This window comes from Micromys minutus (assembly GCF_963924665.1).
Source record: "Micromys minutus genome assembly, chromosome: 27".
Taxonomy (NCBI): domain Eukaryota; kingdom Metazoa; phylum Chordata; class Mammalia; order Rodentia; family Muridae; genus Micromys; species Micromys minutus.
The window spans coordinates 9,288,806-9,313,796 of record NC_137962.1 but is presented as its reverse complement, the minus strand read 5'-3'; the positions used below and the strand labels follow the sequence as shown (position 1 = coordinate 9,313,796).

At 40.8% G+C, this 24,991-nt stretch overlaps 1 protein-coding gene across 1 annotated transcript in view; it reads left to right on the top strand.

Moving 5' to 3' along the window:
• The window catches only part of DNAAF11 (dynein axonemal assembly factor 11), a gene marked incomplete at both ends in the record, with an annotated part of 100,362 nt that overhangs the window by 71,726 nt on the left and 3,645 nt on the right, over positions 1-24,991 (top strand). Inside the window, one exon of the mRNA XM_080939436.1 lies at positions 19,720-19,805. Within this exon, the coding sequence (XP_080795562.1) occupies positions 19,720-19,805 (86 nt within the window). The remainder of the gene's footprint in view (positions 1-19,719; positions 19,806-24,991) is intronic.

Genomic DNA, 24,991 nt, shown 5'->3' with positions numbered 1-24,991 from the left:
ACTATTTTTTGTAGTCTTTAATGGTGTCAACTCTGTAAGCATGTGCCTTGGAGAGCTGAATCCCTCAGATCTCTTGCTAGATGAACTGGTTTGAATACATGTCTAATAACTTCACTGTCGGAAACTCAGTTCCTTAATGTGGATATGTTGAAGGATGGGTCCTGGAGGAAGGTGTTTAGGTCATAGAGGTGAAACACTCATAATTGGATTGCTGCCTTTATCCAGGAATGGATTCGTTACTGCAGAGTGGAGTCCTCTTCTCTCTCACACAGCCAAGCTCCATCCCTCTCCTTCCAACCTCCACCATGTTACAAAGCATGAAACCTTCAACAAACGCATCTCATAATGGTTTTATTTGTTTTTATTGGATATTCTCTGTATATACACTTCAAATCTTATTTCCTTTCCCCCACTACCCCCCTTTCCCCTCTACTTTCTTTCATGAAGGTGCTCTGTCTCCCAACCACTGTCTCTGCCTCAGCGCCTTGGAGTTTCCCTACTTTTATCCCTCCTTGTCTATTAATACAAGATGAAACAACCCTTTTCCTCTGCAAATTACTGAGACTCCGATATTGTTATAACACAAAGGGACAAAATTAAGATGCTTATTAAGGTGGTCTTGCCCTGTTGTCCCTAGCCCCCCACTTCCCACACAGCCCCTCCTGTCCATAAAGTGGTGCTGACTAATTAGAAACTCCATCCCAGGAGGTTTCTGCCTCAGAAAAGGTGCTAATTTCTGTGTTGTGTTTATTATTTGGACACACTGAGCAACATGGAATCTTGCTGTTAGTAGCTCATCAGCCTTGACTTGAGGGGAAAATGAGAATGACTCCTATTATAAAGAAAATGCTCTTTGTAGTTTCTTGATGTTTCATTAGGCATAATTAAACCAATGTTTTTAGGAAAACACAAATGCCAATTTCTTTGGATCTCTATGTCTTTATTGCATTGATCCCAAGGAGAAATTTAATAAATTGTCCATGTTTATCAACAAAGGAAGAGAGTAATTAGCTATCAGCACTGTCTGATACTATAGATTTCATGTGCTGGTCTTTCCATAAGAAGAAGAGACACACAGTGTAAAGGAAACTGTAGGTGGAAGAGACACCTAGAAACAAGGTTCATTGGAGTTCAGGAGGATGGTACGCAAACATTGTGGAGTTGATTATCAGAGGATCTCAGGTGTGAGAGATGAGGATGAGAGCAACTGCAAGACCAGGATACTCTGTGATAGTGTGGGCTGAGTGGCTCTAGAATAGGAACTGGCTAGACTTCATTGCTTGAAACAACTAAAAACACTCTACCATCAAAAAGGATCCTAAGGAGAGCTAACGATATGTATTACCTGCTGTGTTAGAACCACAGAGCATCCAGAAAAGCTCATGATCACCAAGATAAGTCTGAAAGGCAGAATGAACTTCATCACTCATACATCTCTATAATCTCTGACTGGTGCTGTCTCAGAATCTGACAATCACGTGCCACCATCCTCTTTCTTGGTTGTCTGTGGTGGCCTTTAGATAAGACTTTTGCTTCCTCTTTGGCCCAGAAGACCAGGAGACTTTCATGTGGAGATGAGATCATGACTTTGTTTTTGTCTTCAGGATGCTCTAAGACTGTCCCAGATAACCTTGTTTACCGCTTGGAGTCCTCCAAGAGAACCTTCATTGCACTTAGCATTGCAAACTGAAAGGAAAGTTATACTGGAGAGGACTCTTGAACTAACTCCATAAGTTCAGGAAATAGATTCTATATTGCTAGAAACCATGGCCTTGTATGGAAAAGGCTTTCTGTGATACCCATCGGAAGCCTTAATTATTCATAGGTCATAAGGTGTGTTGTACTAATTGAAAGGTTTGTGCTAAGCCTGTGACTTGGGTCTCTTTCTCAGCAGCACCTCCGAGATACCTGGAGACATTGTTCCCTGATGGTGACCACACTGCAGTGTCACCAGCATCCTTGCCCCATGTGGCTATTCCTCAGGCAGGCTTTTCCCAGACCTTGATAGAGTATCTATACTGTATGAAGACTCACCAGCAAGCACTCACACTGCCATAAATGGAGCCACACGTACAGCCATGCTTTCTTTCCACATAACAACTACCTAACTCCCTCTAAAGCTGTGTGCCAAGATAATCGTCTCCTCTTTTAGGTTGTTTCTGTCATACTCCACCACAGCATCAAGAAGAATACATAATACATGGCCTTTCTGCTTGTTGATCTCCACTTGTCCAAGGTCTCTGAAGAGTTTGTTTACTCTTTACAACCTTCCCTTAATCTCAATATTTCCTTAAAACATCTTTTCTAATGCTACTTTCTATACCTCTGGTCTCACCACAGTTTTTTTGTCACTTTCCCGGCCACCACATCATCATGTGCTCCGTAGGCTAGGTGTTTGTCTCCTATCAGTCCCCTTCCCACTATAGTATAAGATCATGAGGGCCAAGGATTTGGGGGGTTATATTCAGTGTTCAATTCTTGATACCTAGAAGGTTGGCTGGATCATATCAGACATCTCCAAAAATGTTCATTGAATGAAAATTGAATGGGTGAGTGAATGAATGAATGACAATAATCATCATGAACTTTTAGAATTGAAGGAAGGCTGCTTCCATTAAGACCGTCTCTGTTAAGGGTGTAAAATGATGTTTTCTTTTTAAACACCACCAACACTCTTGGTGTTTGCCCTAATTTAATAAAATTGTCTTGATTCTGAGTCTGCAGTTCATGAATGGCTTTCCTGGGGGACAGTCAGATATGTTACACATGCCTAAAAGAAAGAATTTAAAGAGACCTAGAGATGGTAATACTTCATCTGCACTTTCAAAAGCACATCACTGTTTTGTATAGCTAAGGAGCTAAGGATATTGTTTTTTCTTCACTTTGGATGTTACTTCTGGACAGCTGGGGTGGGCAGCTTTGGTCACAGCTCTGTGTCGTCATTCCATTTGCTGTACTGATCACTCTTTCAAAATTGAGCTTTTCCTTGCTGCAGTTCCACACTGACCTGAGGTAGAACAAACACAAAATGTGTTTGATTGGTGCAAGTACGTCTTATTCTGTTTAAAGATGTTAATATGCCAGTGGTAATTTACATATTTTCCAATATTATGAAATAATAACTTTCTTTAAATAGGAAAGAAGTTCTCCTAGAAGAAGTGGTAAATGATTTGTTTTTCTTATCAGTCATGATACTGTTAAGGAAAGCAGAATATTAAATGTTTTGTTTGGAAGGCAATCCCATTTGTCCAGCTCTCATCAGAGAAGCTCTTCCTTATGTGGACGACCAAGAACAGACCACAACTGGACAAGTCAGAGAGTGAGAATCTGGAGCACTCAGTCCTAAATGGGATGTCTTATCAAACCCTTTCCTCCAGTGCTCAGAGGTGTATGATGGAAGGCAGAAGGCTGATACGATCCACAGGTGATGGGTGATTTCAGAGAAACAGTTCAGGTCCAGACACAACAGCACCGATGTACTTGACCTCACAGAGACTGTGATAGCAGGCACAGATGGTATAGGTTCAGAGCAGACAGAAGCCCAGCCCTTAGAAGACACCAAGTCCTCCCCTAACCAAGAAGGTACTTACAGCTGATGCCTTAAACAACGTTCTCCCCTGGAATGTCACTGTGTGCGTCAGCAGTACAACAGAGCAGGCACTGTGCTCAGGAGGAGTTGGCCAAGACCAAAAACAAGATTCCATGGTTTTGGTTTTTGGTTTTGGTTTTGCTGGAGTTGTTTATTTGTTTCATGGCGGAGGGGCTTTGTGTTTCATTTTATTTGGTTTATTTTTTTCTCTTACTGTGTTTTGTTTGTTTGTTTGTTTGTGTGGTTGTTTGTTTGTTTGTTTAGTTTGATATTTAGGTTTTGATTTGTTCTTGTTGAGAGAATGTAAAGTCAGATGGGCAGGGAGGTGGGAAGAATATGGAATTAGTTGGGAGAGGAAAAATGGTCAAAATATGTGATATGAAAAAATCAAAATCAGCCCTTTGATATATATGTGTTTGATTAAATAAGTACACATATTTCCTAGGGTTTTAATATATTTGCAAATAAATAAAAGTGATAAACACAGTACAATATTGGGAAATTGACTTTGATCTAAAACTCAAGCTAGACATTACATTCTGTCTTCCAACTCCTTCCATAACCCATTCCCCTCAATTCTTCTCATGGTCTATTTTTCTTTAATAATCATGATATGTATATATATATATATGCATAAATATATAAATGCAAAAAGGGAATGCTGTGTAGGTGAATACAATAAAAATTCATTTTATCATGTATAGAAATGTCACAATAAGTTCATTACTTTGTACAAATAGTATATACCAGGCATAATTTTGAAATTCTTACTATTTCAGGTCACTTCTTAACAAATGAATTATCTAGAAAAAACATAATAGGAAAGATGAAAATAAAATCCAGAGATTTCTTTAAAAAATCTAAAACAAAAAGATTAACTATATAGATATATGCATACAATATTATATATGTCTAGGGGAAATTTATATATACACATAGACACTTAATGCCAAGTGGTAAACAGGAAATTGTGTTTCCATGTTTTAATATGAATCATATTTCATTCCAGAAGTCAGAGCTCTAATGCTGTACAAGAGAATTATACATGTATATATTTAGCTAATTTTTATAAATGCCAGGAGTTATGTAATAAGAACTATTTACAAGAGGAAAAATTCTGCTGCAGTTGACATAAGGATTGTTAGAAAATAGGTGTCTATTTTAATTGCATGTCTGGGCCTCATTACTAAGCACTATTAATAAAATGTGATTCAACTCACCCAGATTCCCAAGTAGTATAATTGGCTTATGTCAAGGCAAGTTCATATCTGAAAGATGTAGACAGCTTGGAAGTTTTATGCAGAAAAAAAGTGAAATTATTTACCAGGCAGGGGTGAGGATGTTAAACGTGTGTACTTCAGCAAAGTGATGACGGGGGGCAGATAAGCAGAACCCATAAATAACTAATAGGGAAGTTATTAATATCAGATGAGGGAATAACTTAGCACACTTGTCTTTCCAGATGTAAAAGGTAAAGTTCTAAAACTCAGCAATAGAGAGCTTTCTGCAAAATTCTGAAAAAAAGTTTACACAATTAAATTATTAATTAGTCAAGTAAAATATTTATTAAGCTCAGCTGACATTTGTTAAGTTTGTGGCATAGATGAAGCACAATGTGCATTAGAGTGGACTCAGTACTTGTGTCCCTCAGGTGTGCCTTCAGTCTGTCCCCTCCCTGTTCAGTCCATAGCGATCACCCTTGAAGACTCAGATGTATCCAGGGTTTGTCTGTTTCGAGTAGGCTCAGACTTTTGGGGAGGCTCTTCCCTTCCACCTAGATTTAAAGTTGTCATGCTGGCTCATAGATTAGAGTCAGGAGTTTTGAGGACTCTGACGGCTTTCTAAAGGGTTCCCGTTATACCCAACCCCGGCAATGGTTCCCGTTATACCAAACCCCAGCAGTACTTTCTTCCCCCCATTCGTAGACATACAGGAAAAAGCAGGTGTCTCTAGAGGTCTTTATTGACGTCGTTGATTATTCAACTGTTCATCCCAGATATTTTCATTATCATCTGCTCTGTGCTGGGCACCTATATTGGATTGTTAGAAATGCAGAGAAAACAGTACTTTCAGACAGACTGATTCCCCCAGGCTATCCTTACAGAGAGACTGCATGGGGGCTGCAACGCATCTTTTCTCGCACTCCCACGGCACCTGGAGGAAGTGACCCTGATTTCTAGTTGCACTTGGTCCACCCTCAGTCATTCGCTGTCTTCTGCTGAAGAACTGCAATCTCTCTAGTGCACTCAGCGGTTTCATAGATACTGGTGATTGTTCTGAATAAATTGCTTCACAAAAACACCCCAAAGTGATTACTTTTCCTTATAAAAACGGTAAAGATTGTATTATAAGAAAAACACATGATCTATGGGACTTAGGTTAAAACATGAAGTAGAAAAATTATGGCGATGGAGAACAAATGTAAATCATTTTTTTGTTACCCCAAATATTTTTATTGCACTTATCCATGGTGATACTGAATATAAACAGGTTACAGAAAGCAAGCAAATTTTAATTAAAACATGTAAATTCCAGTGTCTTACAGAAAGTAACTGCAAAGTCCAGTACAATTAAATGGTATTAAAGAGCTGAGACAGGTACAAAAAAACCCATTAAACCAATAAACATTTGTAAGTAGCTGACAGAGGCAACCAGCTTGTACCCTCCAGTCTGGGGTGCTGTATAGGGTGAATCTAAGTAAAGCTGGGGTCACATCAGCTGAATTCTTATATGTTGGCAGAACTTAAAGCAAGGTGGCGCTTATTGCAGGAGTCTTTCTCTTCAGGGCACTTGATCGTCATTACCTGCTTGACCGGGTTTAGAATCACCTGGGAGACACTTCCCTGGGAGCATCTGTGAGGGTTTCCAAAGAGTTCCAACCAAGGAGGGGAGGCCCACTGACAATGCAGGTGACTCTATCCCTAGGGCCAGGGTCCTGGACTGCATAAAAAAAGAAGAAAAGGAAACCAGCTGTGAACAGGCATTCACCTCTGTCTACCTCCCGACTGTGGATAGTGTGACCAGTTGCCTCATCCTCTCACCACTATGGGAGCAGATGTTCTCCCTGCTATGGCTCCCATTTTATGATATACTGTACCCTCGAACTATAAGCTAACACAAAACCTTTCTTCACAACGTTGCTTTTGTAGTGTTCTTTTTTAAACACAGCCATATGGAAAGCAACTACAATACTTCAGTGTCCATATTAGGAAGGTAGTGTAGAGATGACTTCATTATGGGTGTACAAACCACAATATTTAGAAATATCAATTGAGCCAATTGTACTAGAAAACTCACACACAGTTCTTTCTTTCATGGATACGATCAATGAAACTTGAGAAGTATTTAAAAAACATAATGAATGTATCCCTTGCTAGAAGGCTATGTGTCTTCTTATAAAATATTAATGGCTATTCAGACTATAACCTCAGAGTAAACAAAACTTTTGGAAATTTTTGATTTTCGTTCCCAAAGGAAAAAAATTATAGACATTACCTTTAATAGTCAACACAAATAAAACAGAATATAAAATGTAGAGGAAGCCAACAAATAAACTTGAGGAAATTGAAATACTGTTCCAATATGCTATCGAAGCACAGGGAAAGCCCCATGTGTTTATGTGTAGTCCCATGTTACATGGGTTATAAGATGCATGAATATCATTAAAGATTGCAGGCATTAGAACATGGACACTGTGCTCGCCTTCCAGGAGACACACTCCATAAGAACAGATCAGGGCAGACTGCCTGCTCCGTCTTGCATCCACGCATAGTCTGACTCAGGCACACTTCCTTTTCTGCTTCTGCCAGAGTCATAGCCCTCTCAGAAGATGGCACCTCTGTTTAAAGCAATGTGAGCTCTTAACTAGACTACCCCCAGGCCTTATCACTGTTCTTCCTCATACTCAATTCTTTCTCCATAGAAAAACCAGAGTGCCCTTCAAAATCATGGATCCTTTTATTCCCTTGTTGGAGCCCTCGGCCCTCAAATGATTTCCATACGACTTGGGAGCAATGTTTTCATTTCTTCCTGTGGTCCAGCTATGACCAGAATTGGAATAAGTTTTTGCAACCTTCCTCTTTCCCCCTTCATGATATATTCAGAACACTGCCCTCCCCAGTTCTGGAAACACACGATCAGGACTTAATTCAAATTCTGCCTTTTCACAACCACTTTTCCTAACACTGTGGCCTGTTCTTTTAGTCATTGGTATAATTGCATCTTGAATGACCCTCCACAGCTCCAGTGTTTAAGGTATGGTTTCAAGCGTGAAGTGCTGTTGCAGGGGTAGAGGACTTTGTAGAAGGAACTCGGGTCATAGGGATGCTCTTGAGAATACTGGGGTAGTAAAACCTTTCTCTTATCTCTTCCTCCCAGTCTTCTTCCCTCCTCTTCTCCCCTTTCCCCACTCTGCTTCTCTTTCCTCCCCTTCCCCCTTCTTGGCTCCCTTCAAAACAAACTCTTCCACCACATGTTACTGTCATCACCTACTATGTCCTCTCAGTCCCAAGCCAGCAGGGACAAGTGACAATGGGTTGAAACCTCTGAAGTAAAAGTAAACCTTTATTACTTATAAGTTGTTCGATGTGGGCATTTTTGTCACAGCAAAGGTAAGTTGACTTATACAGTCACCTTTCTCACTCATAATCTCTGGTTTATCTTTAGCAAGGTAATTATAATGGTATGAGAGAGCCTTAGAATTTTATGCAGGGATAAACACTATGCACTTTAAAACACTTAGTGGAGAGAGGTCTGATGACCATGGGCAAATTCATCCTATTAAGACCTCAAGCTAACTGCACATTCAGAAAATTCCAACTGTCATCCCAACAAGGTTCCAGTATGGAAACTGATGTATTGGCTCCCAAGCTGAGAACCCAAAGAATGACCAGAACAATTCAGCTTTGGTGTAGAGTCAGGCTGTCTTACTGTGGCACAAGGATAAATGGATCAGTGTATAACATAAAAAGGCTAATTGAAGGCCTTTTCCTTCAAGGCCTTAGTCTCCTTTCCAGTTCCTGTGAGGAAATGAAATACCACAATTAAAGCAACTAGAATAAATTACCACACACACACAGGTTCTATGTTTTATTTCAATTTGGGTGATTGCTCCCCCCTTTTCTTGTTCATGACATTTTTAGCTGTTCCAGAATCTTATCATTTTAGCTCTTACCCTTAGGTACATGAACTATTTCAAACAGATCTGCTGTATGACAGGAAGCCGCTCCTTGTGTGGAAATGGAGGGGTAGCACCATGGGTTTGCTTTCCTCCTTCAGTTTTTTTGAGTCATCTGTAACAGCAGTTGGTCACTGCCATGCTCAGTGATAAATTTCAGCTTGGCAAAAGTTAGAATCACCTGGGAGACGGGCCTCCACCATGTCTGTTGGAGATTCTTTTGATTAGGTTAAGCATCTTAAAGGGATTTAACTATCTCACGTTTCAGGTTACAGTTCATCGAAGTGAAGTCTCAGTGGCAGGGGCATGAAGAAGTGGTCACATAGCATCTGTAGTCAACGATACAAGCTTGCTTTTACTGAGTCTGTTTTCTCTATCATGACACAGTCCCAAAGCCGCATCCCCTGCCAGAAAATGGTGCCACCTCACTATAATGTAACCAGGATTGCACAGTAGCAGATAAAAAAATAAAAGTGATTTTAGAAAAAAAATGTGGGCCCTAACAAATGTCCTTAGTTACTATACACAGTAATAATTTTTAATTACTAAATTTTCAAATTTTGTTTAGGATTTCTTAACTAAGAAAAACAATGTTTCTTTTGTTTTACATGTTATTTCTTATGTATTTAGAAATTTAATTTTCTACTTTTAACATGGATTCAGAGAAACTGTTCAATAGGACTCAGTTCACTTTTCTCCTTACCCTTGTGGATTACAGTCCTTGCTCTAGACACTCTATAACAACTGCTGTTTTGTTTAACTTTGGTATGTTTTCCATGTGTTTCTTGTAGTAGATTAAACCCAGAATCAGTGCTTCCAACATGACCACATATGGAGCTTGCCTTTAAAGGATTTTGAATATGGGTTGTTAATAGTCTTTGCTTTTAAACAAAATTGTATTCATTATTTTTGTAAAAAGCTGATTTGTTTTTACTTTTGAAATTATAATGGCATCATTTTCCCCCTTCCTCCCTAAAAGCCCTCCTATAACCCACTCCTTGCAGAAACAAAGTATTTTGATCACACTTCTCTCTCCTCCTAGATCCACACTCCCCAACCCACCCCCATAACAACCTCATGCTCTATACCAAGTCCAATTCACAATCTGGGGACATCCGCTGCCGCATGGTTGACTTACCAGGAACTATATCCTTAAAGAAAATGGAGTCCCTCTTCCCTAGAAGCCACCAATCAATTCAGTTGGTCCTCATGGGGTGGGAGCTTGTGAGCTCTTCCACTTCATTCCCTGCATGAAGCGTTGAGCGAGTTGGTTTGTGCAGGCAAGCACAGCTGTTTGGAGTTCACAGCTGCAGTGGTCCCGCCATATTCAGAATATACCATTTCTTTTTAGCAGTCCTCTCTTAACTTCTGGCACCTAGATCCTTGCATTTGTGTGATTTTGCTATTACTTCCTGGCATGTAGACCAGATGGGGATTTACGTAGCACTGACATGCTTAACTTGCAGTCGCTCTGCGGACCCTTTCCTTGTAACACTTGGTTGGGCTCACGTTCCTGCTTTCGACATCTCAGCCAGTAGGAGCACATCTTTCTTTATTTCTTATAGCTCAGGAAGAACCTTGTAGGAAAAATTTATATAAACGTGCCACTTGTTTATTGTTACCACTTCCCCCATGTGTCAAACACCTTCTAGTGTCTGCTTCCTTTTGCTCTTCTTTACTACTTTTAATGTATATATGTATGTATGTATGTCATAATATAAAAAATGATATGTAGAAGCTCAGTAGAGTCTTTGTAACCTGTTTAATCTTTCCACTGTATGAGAGTCTTTGGGGTACCCTCCTCCCCATGCTATTTGTATCACTCTGTGAAGTCATGCGCCACTGTACTCTCCACTGTTCCCTGAGCATTCCTGTGCACCACTCTGTTTGCCTGTTGCTTTCATTTTATCTCTCTTCTCCTACCTTTCTCTATCCTGGATCCTCCCCCTTACTGTCTCCTGCCCGATTCTACCTGAGAAATTGGCGTATGATACCTTTTAACTGCTAACTTGCATGTGTACGTCAGGATTTTCAGTTAAAGGATGAACTCATTTCCCTTCTGTCTTCCTAGACCGTCCCCATAACATTTCTTCATGACTCTCTTCTGCCTCTTTTATAGCTCCCTGACTTCTCTGTCACCACTGTCATCATAGCCTAAGCCTTCCTATGAATGGAATTATTCTCTTCAGGCATTCTTTCCCTGAATACATCCTGTGCTGCCCATTGATTCTCTGAAGCCGACAACTTCAGAACGCCACTTTCCTGTCCTGAAGCCTGTCAATGTGTCCTTTTCTCCACAGAATAAAATTCCAACCATACTGGTGGATTATACACTTGGGCTTTCAGTCTGTAAGCTCAGTTCTCACCGTCATCCCTTCTGTGATCCTATGCTTCAGCCCTATGTAGTCTGGAGCTGTCTACAGTTCCGGAACTCTCCCCCGTTTCAAGCATTTCACTTGGCCTTCCCTTTCTTTGGAAGACATTTTCCTACTGTTCAACCTTTAATCCTTTACTAGCTCAAAGACACTCTTGTGGGAATTGAACGTGAACCAATAGACACTGGTACCCCTGGAGTACGTTGTGCCTGTATGCCGTGTTCTTAATTCTGTCCATAGTCCTTTTCCCCTTTCACTAGACAGTAAGCTCCCTAAAACAAGCAATGTGTCTACTTCAGTGGAGAGTTGAAACAACCAGAACCCACTATCGACTCTTTTATTGGAACTGGCTGAATAAATATGTTTAACCAGAACAGGAAGTGTATAAAAGCATATGGAATAAGCATTTGGAATATTTTCTTGAGATAATTTGTTATCATTTTAAAAAGACATCTGAAAATATATCTAAACGCATGTATGCCATACATGTTCAGGGCGTGTCGGGGCCAGAAGATAGAGTTGGACCCCCTGGTGCTATAGAGTTACAAGCAGGTGTGACCCACCCCATGGAGTGAGGAACCAAACACCCATTCTCTAGAGGAGCAGCAAGTACCCTTAACCCCTGAGACGTCTCTGTCCTCACCATTTTTATTTAACGTCATCTTATTTTACATCATAAATTAAAATAAATATCATATAGATAATAGTTAATATTATTTTAATGCAGAAATAAAGTCAAATATCCACTTTCACTCTTTGTAGAGACACATTTTCCAGACAAGAAATGGTGGCCACTTCCTGTAGCTTTAATTAAGGTTTAATAATTAATTTAAAGCTGCATGATTTATTGTTTAACTTTTGTCCATTAGTTAATAAAAGCTATTGAGGCCCTAGTGTCTGCCCAGCACAGATATTTCTTGCCATATGGCGTTTGCATTTTAGTGAGGATAAAGCATGCATTAAGTCAATAAACAACTCAGTGTTCAGGGTTGTTTTTTTATATATAAATGCTGCTGCACCACTGGCAGGAAAAACATACACAAAAGATCAGGTGGGAGATAATATTCATTCATCGCAAAAAATGTTTCAGCAGACTACTTAAAAACCATCCCAACGTGCTGAGAATAGTCCTTGCAAGAGAAATTCAAAAGACAAGATAAATATGCACTCTACTTTTTATAATAAAAATAGTATGCCTATTCATCTGATCATGAAGTTTTGGACTTTATGTTTATTTGCATAGATAAGTTCTACAGGAGAATTTTTACGAGTATTGAGGAGTTTGCAGGGCATAGCAAACCATCTTTTCATCCCTTCCTCAACAATTTTGCTCTCTCAGAAGCAAACAACATTGCCAATTTTCTATCAGAAACATTTTAAAAATTCAATGCCAGTGAGACTACGATGGAAGAGTCCTCTCATAAATTGTTAGGGATAAAAGGATGTGATCTAATCCTTTTGGAAATAAAAACTCTCATCATACATCATGATGTATGCTATGACTTCATAATTATAATTCTTACTCTACAGAAAAAAAATAAATCAATGATCCAAATTTATGTGATGGGTAGCGATCATGGCATAACTATCAAGGAATGGTAGAATATCTTGTTTCTATAAATAGTCCATTACAGAACAGTATATACCTACAACATATAATGGAACACTAGACAATTGCTATTGCTCATCCATAGCTTCATGTTATCCTAGATTCTACACCAGTTCCTGGAGTGCTTTCAACCTCCCTTAAACATGGATTCTGTAAATGAATTACATATAGAGAAGTCTACAGCGATGAGTCACAGTTCAAAATTAGAGCATCTGTTTAACATTTACAAAGCTGGGTTCACCCCAGTATCGTACACACACACATGCACATCCACACGTATGTGCATACCACCACTACCACCACCAACAACAACAGCAACCAGAAAAACATACATGCTCTGTAATCAGTCAATACAAACTGAAAACTGGCCAGAACCCAAGAATTAACTAGAAAACATCAGCTGAAAGACTGGACTCCCAGGTTACTGTCTGCAGACTCACAAAGTATTGGACGTTGTTCCAATAATGCCCAAAGGTCTGCGAAGCACAGGGTAGGTTACCTAGCCTCTCATACAGAACCAGCAAGGGCAGTAGCTATTACAGCATAGAGCACAAGCTGGTGTTTGTGGGGCTGCTCACATGAGAAAACAAAGGAAAGGATGGAAGCCAGCAAGCACTTTGAAGCATTTTGAAAGGCTTCAAGTAAACCTTTCATTTAAAAGTTATTTATTTAATTAAATTTTTTATTTCCCAATTGAAGCTTCCCCTCCTTCCTCTCCTCCCAGTCCTCTCTCCTAAGAAAAAGAGAGCCTTCCATGGAGATCAGTACACCTTAGCATATCAATTTAAAGTAGAACTAGCCCTGCCTTCTCCTATTGAGGCTAGACAAGGCAGCCCAGTTAGGGAATGAGATTCAAAGGCAGGCAGCAGAGCCAAAGGCAGCCCCTGCTCCTTCTGTTAAGAGTCCCACATGAAGACCACGATGTACAACTATTACATATGTGCAGGGGGCCTAGATGAGTCCAATGCATGCTTTCTGTTTGGCTGTTCAGTATCTGCGGGGGCTCTGTGGGCCCAAGTTAGTTGATTCTGTAGGGCTTTCTTCTGGTATCACTAACCTCTTCCTACTCTGTAACAGGATTTCCCAAGCTCTGCCTGACGTTTGGCTGTGTGTCTCTATATCTGTTTCCATCTGTTGCTGGGTGAAGCCTTTCGGATGACAGTTATGCCTCGCATCTGTCTGCAAGTACAGCAGAATATCATTAATTGTATCTGGGTGGGCTCTCTCCCATGGGATGGGTCTCAAGCTGGGCCAGCTATTGGTTAGTCATTTCCTCAATTTTTGATCCATCTTTATTCCTGCACATCCTTTAGGCAAGACAATTGTGGATCAAAGATTTTGTGGTTTTGTTGGTGTCCCCATCCCTATATTGGAGTCTTTTTTGGGTTACTGGAAATGGCTTGTTCAGGTTATATATGCCTTACTACTAGGAGTCTTAGCTAGGACCACCTGCATAGATTCTTGGGAGTTTCCAGCTTGTCCCAGAGATATGCCCTCCATGGATTCCAGTGCTCCTATTACTCTCTCCTTTCTTCCTTGCCCCACTAAGTCCCTCCAGCTTCCCTCCTTATCTCTTCCCCAACCCAGTTCCCTCCACCTATTCACCCCAATGTCTCTTCTATTTCCCCTATTCAGTGAGATTCAGGTGCCCCCAATTGGGTCCTTCTTGTTACTTAGCTTCTTTGAGTCTGTGGATTGTAACATGGTTATTCTGTCCTTTATGGCTAGTATCGACTTTTAAGTGGGTGCCCGCCATGTTTGTTTTTCTGGAATTACCTTACGCAAGAAGATATTTTCTAATTCTAAGCATCTGCCTGAAAATTTCATGATGTCCTTGTTTTTAAAGGCTAAGCAATATCTCATTGTGTAACCACACCATGTTTTCTATCCATTCTTTTGTTGAGGGACATCTAAGCTGTTTCCAGTTGTAATTACAAATAAAACTTGGCAATTACAAATAAAATTATTATTAACATTGTTGAGCATGTGTCCTTGTGGATGCTGTAGTACAGCTAGGTCTTGAGGTAAAATTATTTCCAATGTTCTGAGAAACCATCAAATTGCTTCCCAAAGTGGTTTTGTAGTTTGCATTTCCACTAGCAATAGAAGAATGCTTCTTACAAGATTCCTTCCCATTCCAATGCAAGAATGCCAGCACGTACTGTCCCTTGAGATTTTGACCTTAGCCATTCTGATAGGTTTCAGATGGAATCTCAAACTCGTCTTGATTTACCAAGTTTTAATAAAGGTAAGAGTTAAAACTGAGAGACAGTGAACTATGTAAGGAAATGTGATTTTCACATGTACTGTTATCTTCTAGTGCAGGTTAAGTTGATGAGGATTTACAGGTGTTCTTCTTGCTGTCACACACTTTGCCTAAGTGAATGAGGAAGTGAGTATAAATATTTCTCATGAGCTGATATGAACCAGCAAGTAAATTAGAGCAAAGCTTCTGTCACCTTGTATGAATGAAGTCTGAATGCCTCACAGGAATGTAACACATTCCAGGTCTCCAGCCTCATCCCCAGGAGAGACCAGCCTGGCCCCATGTGACTGGCATGCACATTTACCTTACTGTCTTGATCCTGTTTGTTCTTTCCCAGGAACATTCTCTATTTCTGTCTCCTGGAAATGTATGTGTTTCTCTTCGTTATGAGATATCATGTCCTTTAATAGGTTTTCTTAGAGTCCTGAACGTATGTTTGTCTTTCAGTTACATCCATCCAGGCAATCTAATTGGTTGTATTGTTTCCTTTTGTGGAATGAACAGAGGATATTTCTAATCCTTCAGTTTCCATCTATCCCTTAGTGCCTAACTCATAGTATGTGCTCACCTAATGTATCATTAAGCAACCCTAACAGAGATGACATTTAAAATTGTGGGGGAAAGTGAAGTCTCCAAGAGAAATTTATTGTCATTTTTATGCACGTTATATTTAAGAATTGGGGCCAAATTTATAAGAAAGAGTAAAGAATTAAGTACTGTGGCAACGCATTATGATGAACCAATCTCTGACTTTCTCTGAGACTGGCATTTTGCAGAACTTGATAGCTGAGTTAGTAATGCTCCTTAAGTTCACCTAAGACCTAAGACTGCCATCCTGCCGAATACGCAGCCTGTTTGTTTAACCTGCCCTTTAGAGAACCGTCTAACAGCCTACCATGTTTACCTTGGGTTTCCCAAGTAATCAACTTTTATAGCCGAAGCCAAGGTATCGCTATAATCTTGAATTATGTACTCTCCTTTGCTCCTGACCCAGAGTAATACAAACATGCTGTGATAAGCATTTGCTGAAAATAGCAAAAAGAAAAAGGACACTGAAAGCAACCTTATCACATGGATATCCACCATAAGTGTTGAAGCTGACATTTGGATACTGCTTGACAAACACTGATGCGTGCAGTGTTTTGTTGTCTGGGTCAGTTAGAGGTCAGTTAGCATCAGTGGTTTGTTCACTGGTAAGACTGGTTTCTGAAGAGTATTCATTCCTCTTCCTCTCCCCATGTTGTGAGGCTCAGTAAGTACAGCGAGTAGCTTTCTGTGAGGGGGGGGGTTGGAAGACACAAAGGGAATGAAGCAGAGAGTTCAAAGCTGGGCTGGGCATGGTTAGTGATGCCACGTGCTAAGATTTCTTTCCTTAAGGTGGTACCAGTGCCCTAGTGGTGACTCAGAGTCTATGATTAACATGTCTAACCACAGATTGTTGCGGACTTTTCTCAGTAAATATCTCTTTTGCAGCTGCTCCGCAGCCACAGAGTCTCAGAGTGCCGTTTACTATTAGCGAAGCAACCAAGTGCACTTCTTTAGCATCCGTATAGAAGATTATCTGAGTTCAGGTTACTGCCCCAGGAAGTAAGGAGACCTCAACTCAGTCTGCTAGCCAAGCAAAGATCGGAAAGCCAGTGCTCAGAAAAGCCTTTGGTGGGCTGTGAGTATTCTGTGGAGCCATATCTCTGCATAGGTTTTCCATCCCAGCTCCCAGAGCAAGGCTCCAAGAGTTAGAGCAATGCATCTGCATTAAACGTTAACATGGGCCTCTGTGCCTGCCCTAGAATTGAATTTTCAAGGAGTTGATTACATTTCTCTCTGTGGGCTCAGGAAACTGTTAGTCTCACATTATCTAATTTATCGAACATAGTTGGGTCCTCACAAGTTTTTCATTAGTCATTTCTAAACATACATGGGACAGATGAATGAGACATTGCTCCATTAGCATTGCTGACAAGAGGAAACACAGCTCCAAACTTCAGGACCATGGGAAAATGAATGGCAGGACCCTGGCCCTCTGAGTCTACACCCTACAACACAGGGTCTCCCTGGACTTGATGTGAGTGCCGGTGATGACGAACCCCATGCTAACAGCGAGGCCAGTGTCCGAATTTTTTTTTCTCATGGTTGATGTCTTGATTCCCTGTAACTTTCAAACTTAAAATTGTCTCTGAAACAAACTGTGCTGAAAATATCTTTTTAAAAATAAGAAGCACATTTAGATTCTGGTGCACAGCAAATTCTCTGTGAAGAAAAGTTCCAAATCTGTGACTCTATTTGCACTTCGACAAAAACAGAGAATCTGTGTGCCTAATATGTGACAAATAGCAGTGTTAGAAGCCAGCATTTTAAGACTCTAATTATGCAAAGGTTGTCATTCCTGCTAGTGTGTTTACAACGGGAAGGCATATAAAATCTGCAATCCCCCCACAACAAAGCTGATTATTTTATTTTATTTTTAAAGTCTGATATTTTAATGCATGTGAACTCACAGTAATGCTGCATAAAAGGATGAAAGTGTTTTAAAAATAAAAGGTGCTAAGGTGCCAGTGTGCTCCACACAGCAGGTTCTAAGATGTAGATGACTGTGCAAAATATCAAGATGAATTCAATGATCAACTCCTCAGAACGGAAAGAGGGCCCCAGGAGGGAGGGGGAAATAGGGGAGTTGGTCGAAACTGAGAAATGACTCAGGCTTTATCAAGGCCTGACCGAAACCCTTCTGTGAGCTCAGTAGAGAATGCAATCCAGGTCCTTAGTCAAATGGCAAAAAGTTATTTTCCTATGTATGAATTTGGTTATGCATCCAGGTGGACAAAATTAGGATCGTGGCTAAACTGGACTGCCAACTCCCTTCCCAAATGCAAATGAGTCCAGCATGCTTGGGTGAGCCAGCAAATAATCCAGGTGGTGACGAGACCTCTGAGTCCAAGTCTAAAAATTTTAGGACCATGGATCACAGCTGTGTAGCACAAGTCTCAGAAGAGAAAAGGATGGCAGGCAGATGCCAGCTTTCAGGAAAATGACTTCCTCCTGCTCCTCCTGGGCAGGTGTGTCCCAGACTGAGTCTTTTTTTTTTTTTCTGTCAAAAAGAAGGAGATGATGAGGGTGAGTGGGGGAGTAGATATCTGTAACTTCTAAATGAAAATGAAAAATTACCCTGAATTGTTTAAAAGACCCAAGTAATAGAAAGAGGGTTTTTATTTTGTTTTGTTGGTTATTTATTTATTTATTGGATATTCTATGTATTTGCATTTCAAATGTTATCCCCTTTCCCCCACTCCCATCCCTCCTGCCCCTCCCTTGCTTTTATGAAGGCACACCCTCTCCCAAACAGCCTCTACACCTCAATGCCTTGGCATTCCCCTACACTGGGGAAACGTGCCTTCACTAAAGCAAAGGCCTCTTCTCCATCCAGAGGATGTCAGACAATGTTATCCTCTGCTACATATGCAACTGAGCCATGGATCTCTGCATGTGTGCTCATTGGTTGGTGTTTTAGTCCCTGGGAGTTCTAGAGGGTTTGGTTGGTTGATAATGTTGTTCTTCCCATTGGGTTGCAAACCCTTTCAACTCCTTCAGTCCTTTCTCTAGCTTCTTTCATTGGGCTCTTCGTGTTCAGTCTGATGGTTAGCTGCAAGAATACTCATCTGTATCTGTATGACTCTGGCAGAGCCTCTGTGGGGGCATCCATATCTGTCTCCTGTCAGTAAGCACTACTTGGCATCAGTAATAGTGCTTGGGTTTGGTGGCTGCATATGGGGTGGATCCCCAGGTGAGGCAGTCTCGGAGTGATCTGTTCTTCAATCCCTGTTCCTCTATTTGTCCCTGCATTTTCTCCTGTGAGTGTTTTGTTCTCCCATCTAAGAAGGATGCCTTGGTCCTTCTTAGAAGGGAAAGTGAAGAGGGGGTTTTAAAAGACCCCAGTCTGTCTGCAGATAATCAGTGTCAGGAATGCTGCTCAAGGCTGAAGGAAGTCATAAGTAAAGCTTGCAACAAAGCTCATAAGGGTAAGTCAGGGATTGTTGCACAGCTGAGCTCTGATACAGAGCAGTGGGGCTTCTTCCTCCTCCACAGAGACAGCTTAGACACCTACTGAGGGCACAAATCATGTGGCCTGTCTCTTGGCCTTCAGTCTTTTTTGGATTAGTCAGATTTCTTTATTGAGATCTGAACATGCTTAACACTGAGTTTGCCCAGTGTAAAAGAAGCAATAGAATTGCAGAATTTTCAGACACAGAGAGGACCTTAGAGAACACAGTTTGTTTCCCTCATCGTTTCACAACAGAAGCAAGAGTTCTAACTGGGAATAGGTTCCTGAAACTGCAGCCTCAAGTGCTTTCTGCCCAGCACAATCCTTGGATACCACACCCAGGCAGGGTCTTCTGAAATCAGTATCTTGACCTCAACACTTCCCTTAATCAGATAGCATGTTGTTGGCTCTCAGATAAAATATATTTGGGAATAAATGAATTCACCAAATCTACATGCTTGGCTTTGGAAATCTTTCAATAGCTTGAGGTTTTGCAAGACTGTTGTGTTTAAGAGGCTTAAATTAAGACTCTTTCACGGAATACATAGAAAGAAAAATTTAGATGCTTTATAGGTTAAAAATGATACATAGATTTTTGCTGCTTGTTTATTTTAAGGGCTCATCATGGAGGAATACAGCACTCTATACATGTCATATTTTTATTTTAGGTGGGAGAAATGATCACAGGAGGTCAGCGAACACCTATGTCTGTGAAAACCACCTCAAATAGCAGCAGTGAACAAACCGACCCCAGGTAAGATGTTCCCAGCTGTTTTTTATCTATATGATACTGTTCTCTTCATAATCACGTGCTGCAGAACATGCAGCTTTCAGAGTGGCGGAAACATTGAATGTCTGAAAATGCTTCAGCCCATTTGTGTTCCTATTTGCTTCAACTCCCTAGACTCTTGCCCTTCAAGACTGTTGATCTTCAAAACTTCAACTTTTATCCATGCTGCTTGTGTAAGACAGCAATTAGACCAATAATATCTACCAGGACTGCTGGCATTTCCAGGACACTTGCTTTGTGACCACATTCATCTATTCCAGCCCTAATTTCCAAGGGGGATTTGAGTGTAGCATGTTGAAATATATTAAGTTCAAAGCATGGTTCTTGTTACACCCATGTATGTCACCAAGCTACTGCATTTGCTAGATAGAAGCTTCTATTACTGCCTCCTTTGCAGGGTCTTGATATACTGAGGTCATCATTAGGCTTCTGCCTAAATTCCTTTTCTAGCAGAACCTGCCATATTTCAAGGGCAAACTCGCCCACTTCCAGTGCTCCACAGTTTTAGAAACCTCTTCTCAAATATCCTGGCCCTACCTCCTGGAAAGCTACATGGCAGCGCCAATGTCCCCTAAACAATCCAGCATGGAAGGCATTTATTGAACCCTTTCCTGGTTCCCAGGTTCTGGAGTCAGACCTCAGTTCCTTGAGCTATCCTACTTCTCATGAATGCCAGACACTTAACATCCAGATGGTAAAGTCTATTTTGGAGTGAGGGAAACTTATCTCTGTGCTCCAAATATATACGATGAATTACATCATAAAAAAAAATACCTGCACAAGAGCTGTGTTTGCACTTTGCATCATAAAGCCTCAGCTCTCGGTATAGCCAAAGACAGCTGTGGAGGTTTTGTAGTGATTTTTAAATATTGGATTTGCTTGAACAACAGATTTGGAATTGAAAACCGATTCCCTGTTTTAACCTTGAAATGACATTCATAATACCCAACCTGGTGGGGTTTTTTCTACAGATTCCAGATCTTAGGGTACTGCAATTTATCTGAATATTAGTTATAATCAACCCCAATACCTCAAGCCATGTAAACAATTTGAACTGACTGGGAAGCTACAGTGAAATAGGAAGGCAAAGTGCTGTGGTTTGGAGTTGTTTATTAGACCCAGGAAGACTATTATTACCATGATTTGCTGGCAGTTAGATATGTCTTAGCAAGGTACTTCTATAACGTCCTAGTGAAGAGGAAAGCCAGGGCAGGGAGATGAAAGTCAGTGGGTGGGCAGGGGATACTTTCATAGAGGCAGGGGGAGGGGGGAAGTGATAGGGGAATTCCACAGGGAAAGCTGGGAAAGGAGATAACATTTGAAATGTAAGTAAAACAACTATCCAGTATAAGAAGTGTTTCTCATTTTCACTGTGGAGTAAGCTCATTTTACAAACCACATCCAGGGCTTATGTGGAGATTGTGGAGCCCCTTCCTCGCTGACAAACTTCAACTCTTCTTTGTGAACATTGCCTCTGACTGAACTCCCCTATCCAAAGTGAACAGAATTGCTATGAACAAGTGGAGTTCACCAATCCCAGCTGGCTGACATGAAGACTCCAGGTGTAGCCTGAGGAGAAACTGAGTTCTCAGAGGCCTCCAATCTGCCTGTCACCAGGACTCAACCCCTGCCCATAGACACCAGAGCATATTCCTTTATAGCTGTTGTGTGGGTCCCAGCTTTGGAATTTTCCCGATGCCTCTATTAACTAAACAGCTGTCAATTACAAGTTCACATGGGGATTGAGTTGGCCAGGTTGTTGGTCTTTAGAGAAGAGTGACACCGTAGAGAAGAGGGCACCAAAAACCTGGGAGGGCTGGAGGAGGCCTCCACTTTCTCTAACTGGAGCAGTCTGCTCCTCAGCTGTGTAGACAGAGTGGGTGCGGGAGGAGAGGAGATGGAGTTATCCATCATGGCTGGAGGGGAACCCCTGGTGAACATGTGGCTCTTAATTCCGTAATGCAGAGGATATTTCACAGGTTCCTCAAAGGTGGAGGTATTTATGAGTACAGGGGCTGAGACCCTCAAGAAAACAATCTTTCATCATCCAAATAGCACTGCACCAAAAGCTTCTCTCGCTGAGATGCAGAGTTGAACTCACACAAGATCATAAAACAAGTATGAGGTTAATCATTACCCTTTGTGATTAGCCTTCCCACTCTGAACCTACTAGTAAACTTAACATCTTGAGTTGATATTTGCAGTGGTTTTATGGTTGATGATTTCTCCGTCTTATTTGAGGAATCTTATCCTACCCTCATGTTCTAGAGCTTCGGAATCTTGACTTTTATGTATAAGTGGATTCTACCCGTAATTGGGTTTGGTTTAAAGGATATTTTCCAGTCTCAGTGTCTCTCAATTGGGACATCGAGGATCCTGTGTCACAAATCATGCATCAGAATTTGCAGGTCTTGATTCTGTTTCTGGATTGTATGTGTTCTACTTTAACTTTAACTTTCGTAGCTTTATAATAAATTTTTATAACTTATACTCGAAATCTTCTCACCTTCTTGAAGAGAAGTTTGCTTGTTCTTGTCTCTTTGTATTCTTACATTAATTTTAGAATCAACTTTTTTGATTTCACATGCAAATCATCAGATCAGTTTCTTTTTCATTGCTACATTGAAAAACCAGAAACAGGCTAACTATAAACAGATGAGCTTCATGCAGCTTATGGTTTTGGAAGTTCAAAGACAGCCTTGTAAAGGCATCCAAGATGTGTGAAGGAAAAAAATCACACCACCAATCAGGAGGCTAGACAAGTTTAGACTCTACTTTTTGGTCTCAGGATTAAGTTCCAGGAGGAATGCAGCATTCCTGCATTTCTTTGTAAAGGCAGCATGCTGCATGATCTCAGAAACTGTCAGCAGGTCCTGACACAGGAAACCTGAGGGCTGAAATTACGGCACATGCTCATTCTTTTAGTCTTACTGTTTGTCTGTCTGTCTGTCTCCATCCCTGGCTCTTCTCTTCATCTCTCCCCACTCCCATACTTTAGAGACTATATTTAGTATTGTATATGCATAAGAAGATTAGTCCTTCTAGAATTAGCATTTTACAGTCTCATTTGATGTCCTCTTTTAAATTTTTCAATAAGAATATTTATATTTTATTTATTATAAGGCTATAATATTTATATATAATTATAAATATACTCTATGATATATTTCTGGTAATAAGAACTGAAATTCGCTCTTTTATGGAAAATATTTCCAACCTTAAACCAACCTTTTGAAACTGTGATGTCCGGGCTCTGCTTCCCCATTCATAGCATTATGATCAGTCTGCCATCACAGCCTGACAGGGACATCTTGACAGGGAAACAGAGGTGGGATGGCTAGGAGCTAAAAGACCTCAGGCAGCACTGAGCACTTCAAGAACAGATTCCCAAGGCAGCTAGAGTGAGACAGCTCATTTTTAGTGTGCTCAGGAAATAAAGGCTATTTAAACATTTGGAGGGTGAATAGGGGCTACTGAGATGTGTGCATATTATTGGCTGGGGCCAGGGTAGTAGGGATGCCTTATTTGCACAAGGAAGAATTTCTGGTGGTCTTGAGCATGACCTTATAAGGAGAAGGGAAGTTTAACCTGGCCACCAGGCTATGTGATGTCCTTCAGTAGGACAGAGGTGGAGCACAGGACTGTGTGCAACAGAGCACACAAACCTGGCAATATCAGCACAGGGTTTTCAGGTTTGAATATGCTACACCTTACTATTACTACAGGCCTGCTCCACCCCATCCCATGGTGCTCTGGCTCCACATGGTCCAAAGGTTTGTAGTTACAGATGGGGCTGTAATGTGGCTAAATGTGGTCTTTTTGGTGTTGTGGTGGTTCTGTTAACACGTAGAAGGTGAGATTTGGGGAGTTGTGGAAGCTTCTACCAGGTTTACAGAGAAAAGTCTGTGATGGTTAGGCAATGTGCGTATTTCATGCAGGAAGTCTCTAAAGGATCTATGTATAAATCTATGAGAGCAAAGCCTAAACTGCCACAACCATGGGAACCATCAAGAGGCCATGTGTGCAGAGCTGATCAGCACCTTGACATTCACATGGTGCATGCCAATCATGGAAGTCTAAGATTTAATTCTTGTTCTTCTGGTGCTTTTCAGTCTTGCTTTGGTCCCATTCCCGAGGAATATCTCCCTTTTGGGATGGGACTTTTGCTCTATGCTGTTGTAAAATAAAAACGTTTAATAATGTTGTAGATTTTATAGGAGTTGACAACTGAGATATCCCCTTGGGTATCAGTAGAGTATAAACATGAATTTACGTTTGTGGGTATTACTGAAGCTGTTAAGACTGCTGTGATTGAATATGGGGCCTTTCACATTCTAGACTATCACTGAGCTACACCCAGAGCTCCGTTTTTACTTTGAGTGTGTGTCTCAGTAATTTGTCCTGCTAATCCTGGGACACGTGCTTTAGTCTTCACAGACCTTGTGGAGGTTACAGGCACCAATCACTACACCTGGCAACTGCGGAGATTCTTGAAGTTTGACTAAATGCATTTTGTTTTTTGAGATGACCGTGGGCTTTTGGGGGACCAGGTGTGAAATATGTTTAGAATTTCTAATGTCTCCTACAAGGTATTATTTTATTGTTACCTGTTTTTATTTTAAGTGTATGAGTGCTTTCCCTGAACGAATGTATATGAATTTCTTATATATCAGTTGTCAACAAAAGTCAAGTAGTGAGTCCTCTAGAATTGGAATTGAGGATAGTTGTAAGCTGTCACATGGTGTCTAGAGATTGAATGTAAGCCCTCTGCAAAAGCAGCAAGTGCTATAATGGGTGAGCCACCTCTCAAGGCTCCAGGTTCATATTTTTAACTCTTGTTTCTCAGTGTGTGGCACTATTTTATGAGGCTGTACAGCTTTAGACAGTGGGGGTTGGTCTGGAAAAAGCAGGTTACAAGGGGGGGAGACTTTGGAGTTTATGTCCAGCCCCTAGTTTTTATTTTATTCTCTCTGCTTTCTGGTCCCTCCTGATACTGACGAATATCTGCTCCGTTCTTCTACTGCCAGTAACTGAGCTGGTCTGCCAGCTTTCCTTTTTTCTTTTCTCTTAAAATTGGGTCATAGTTCTACAAAGTAATTAATACAGTGAGTGAAGTCAAGCCTCTTTATCTTACTGTCCACCTCAAAGGG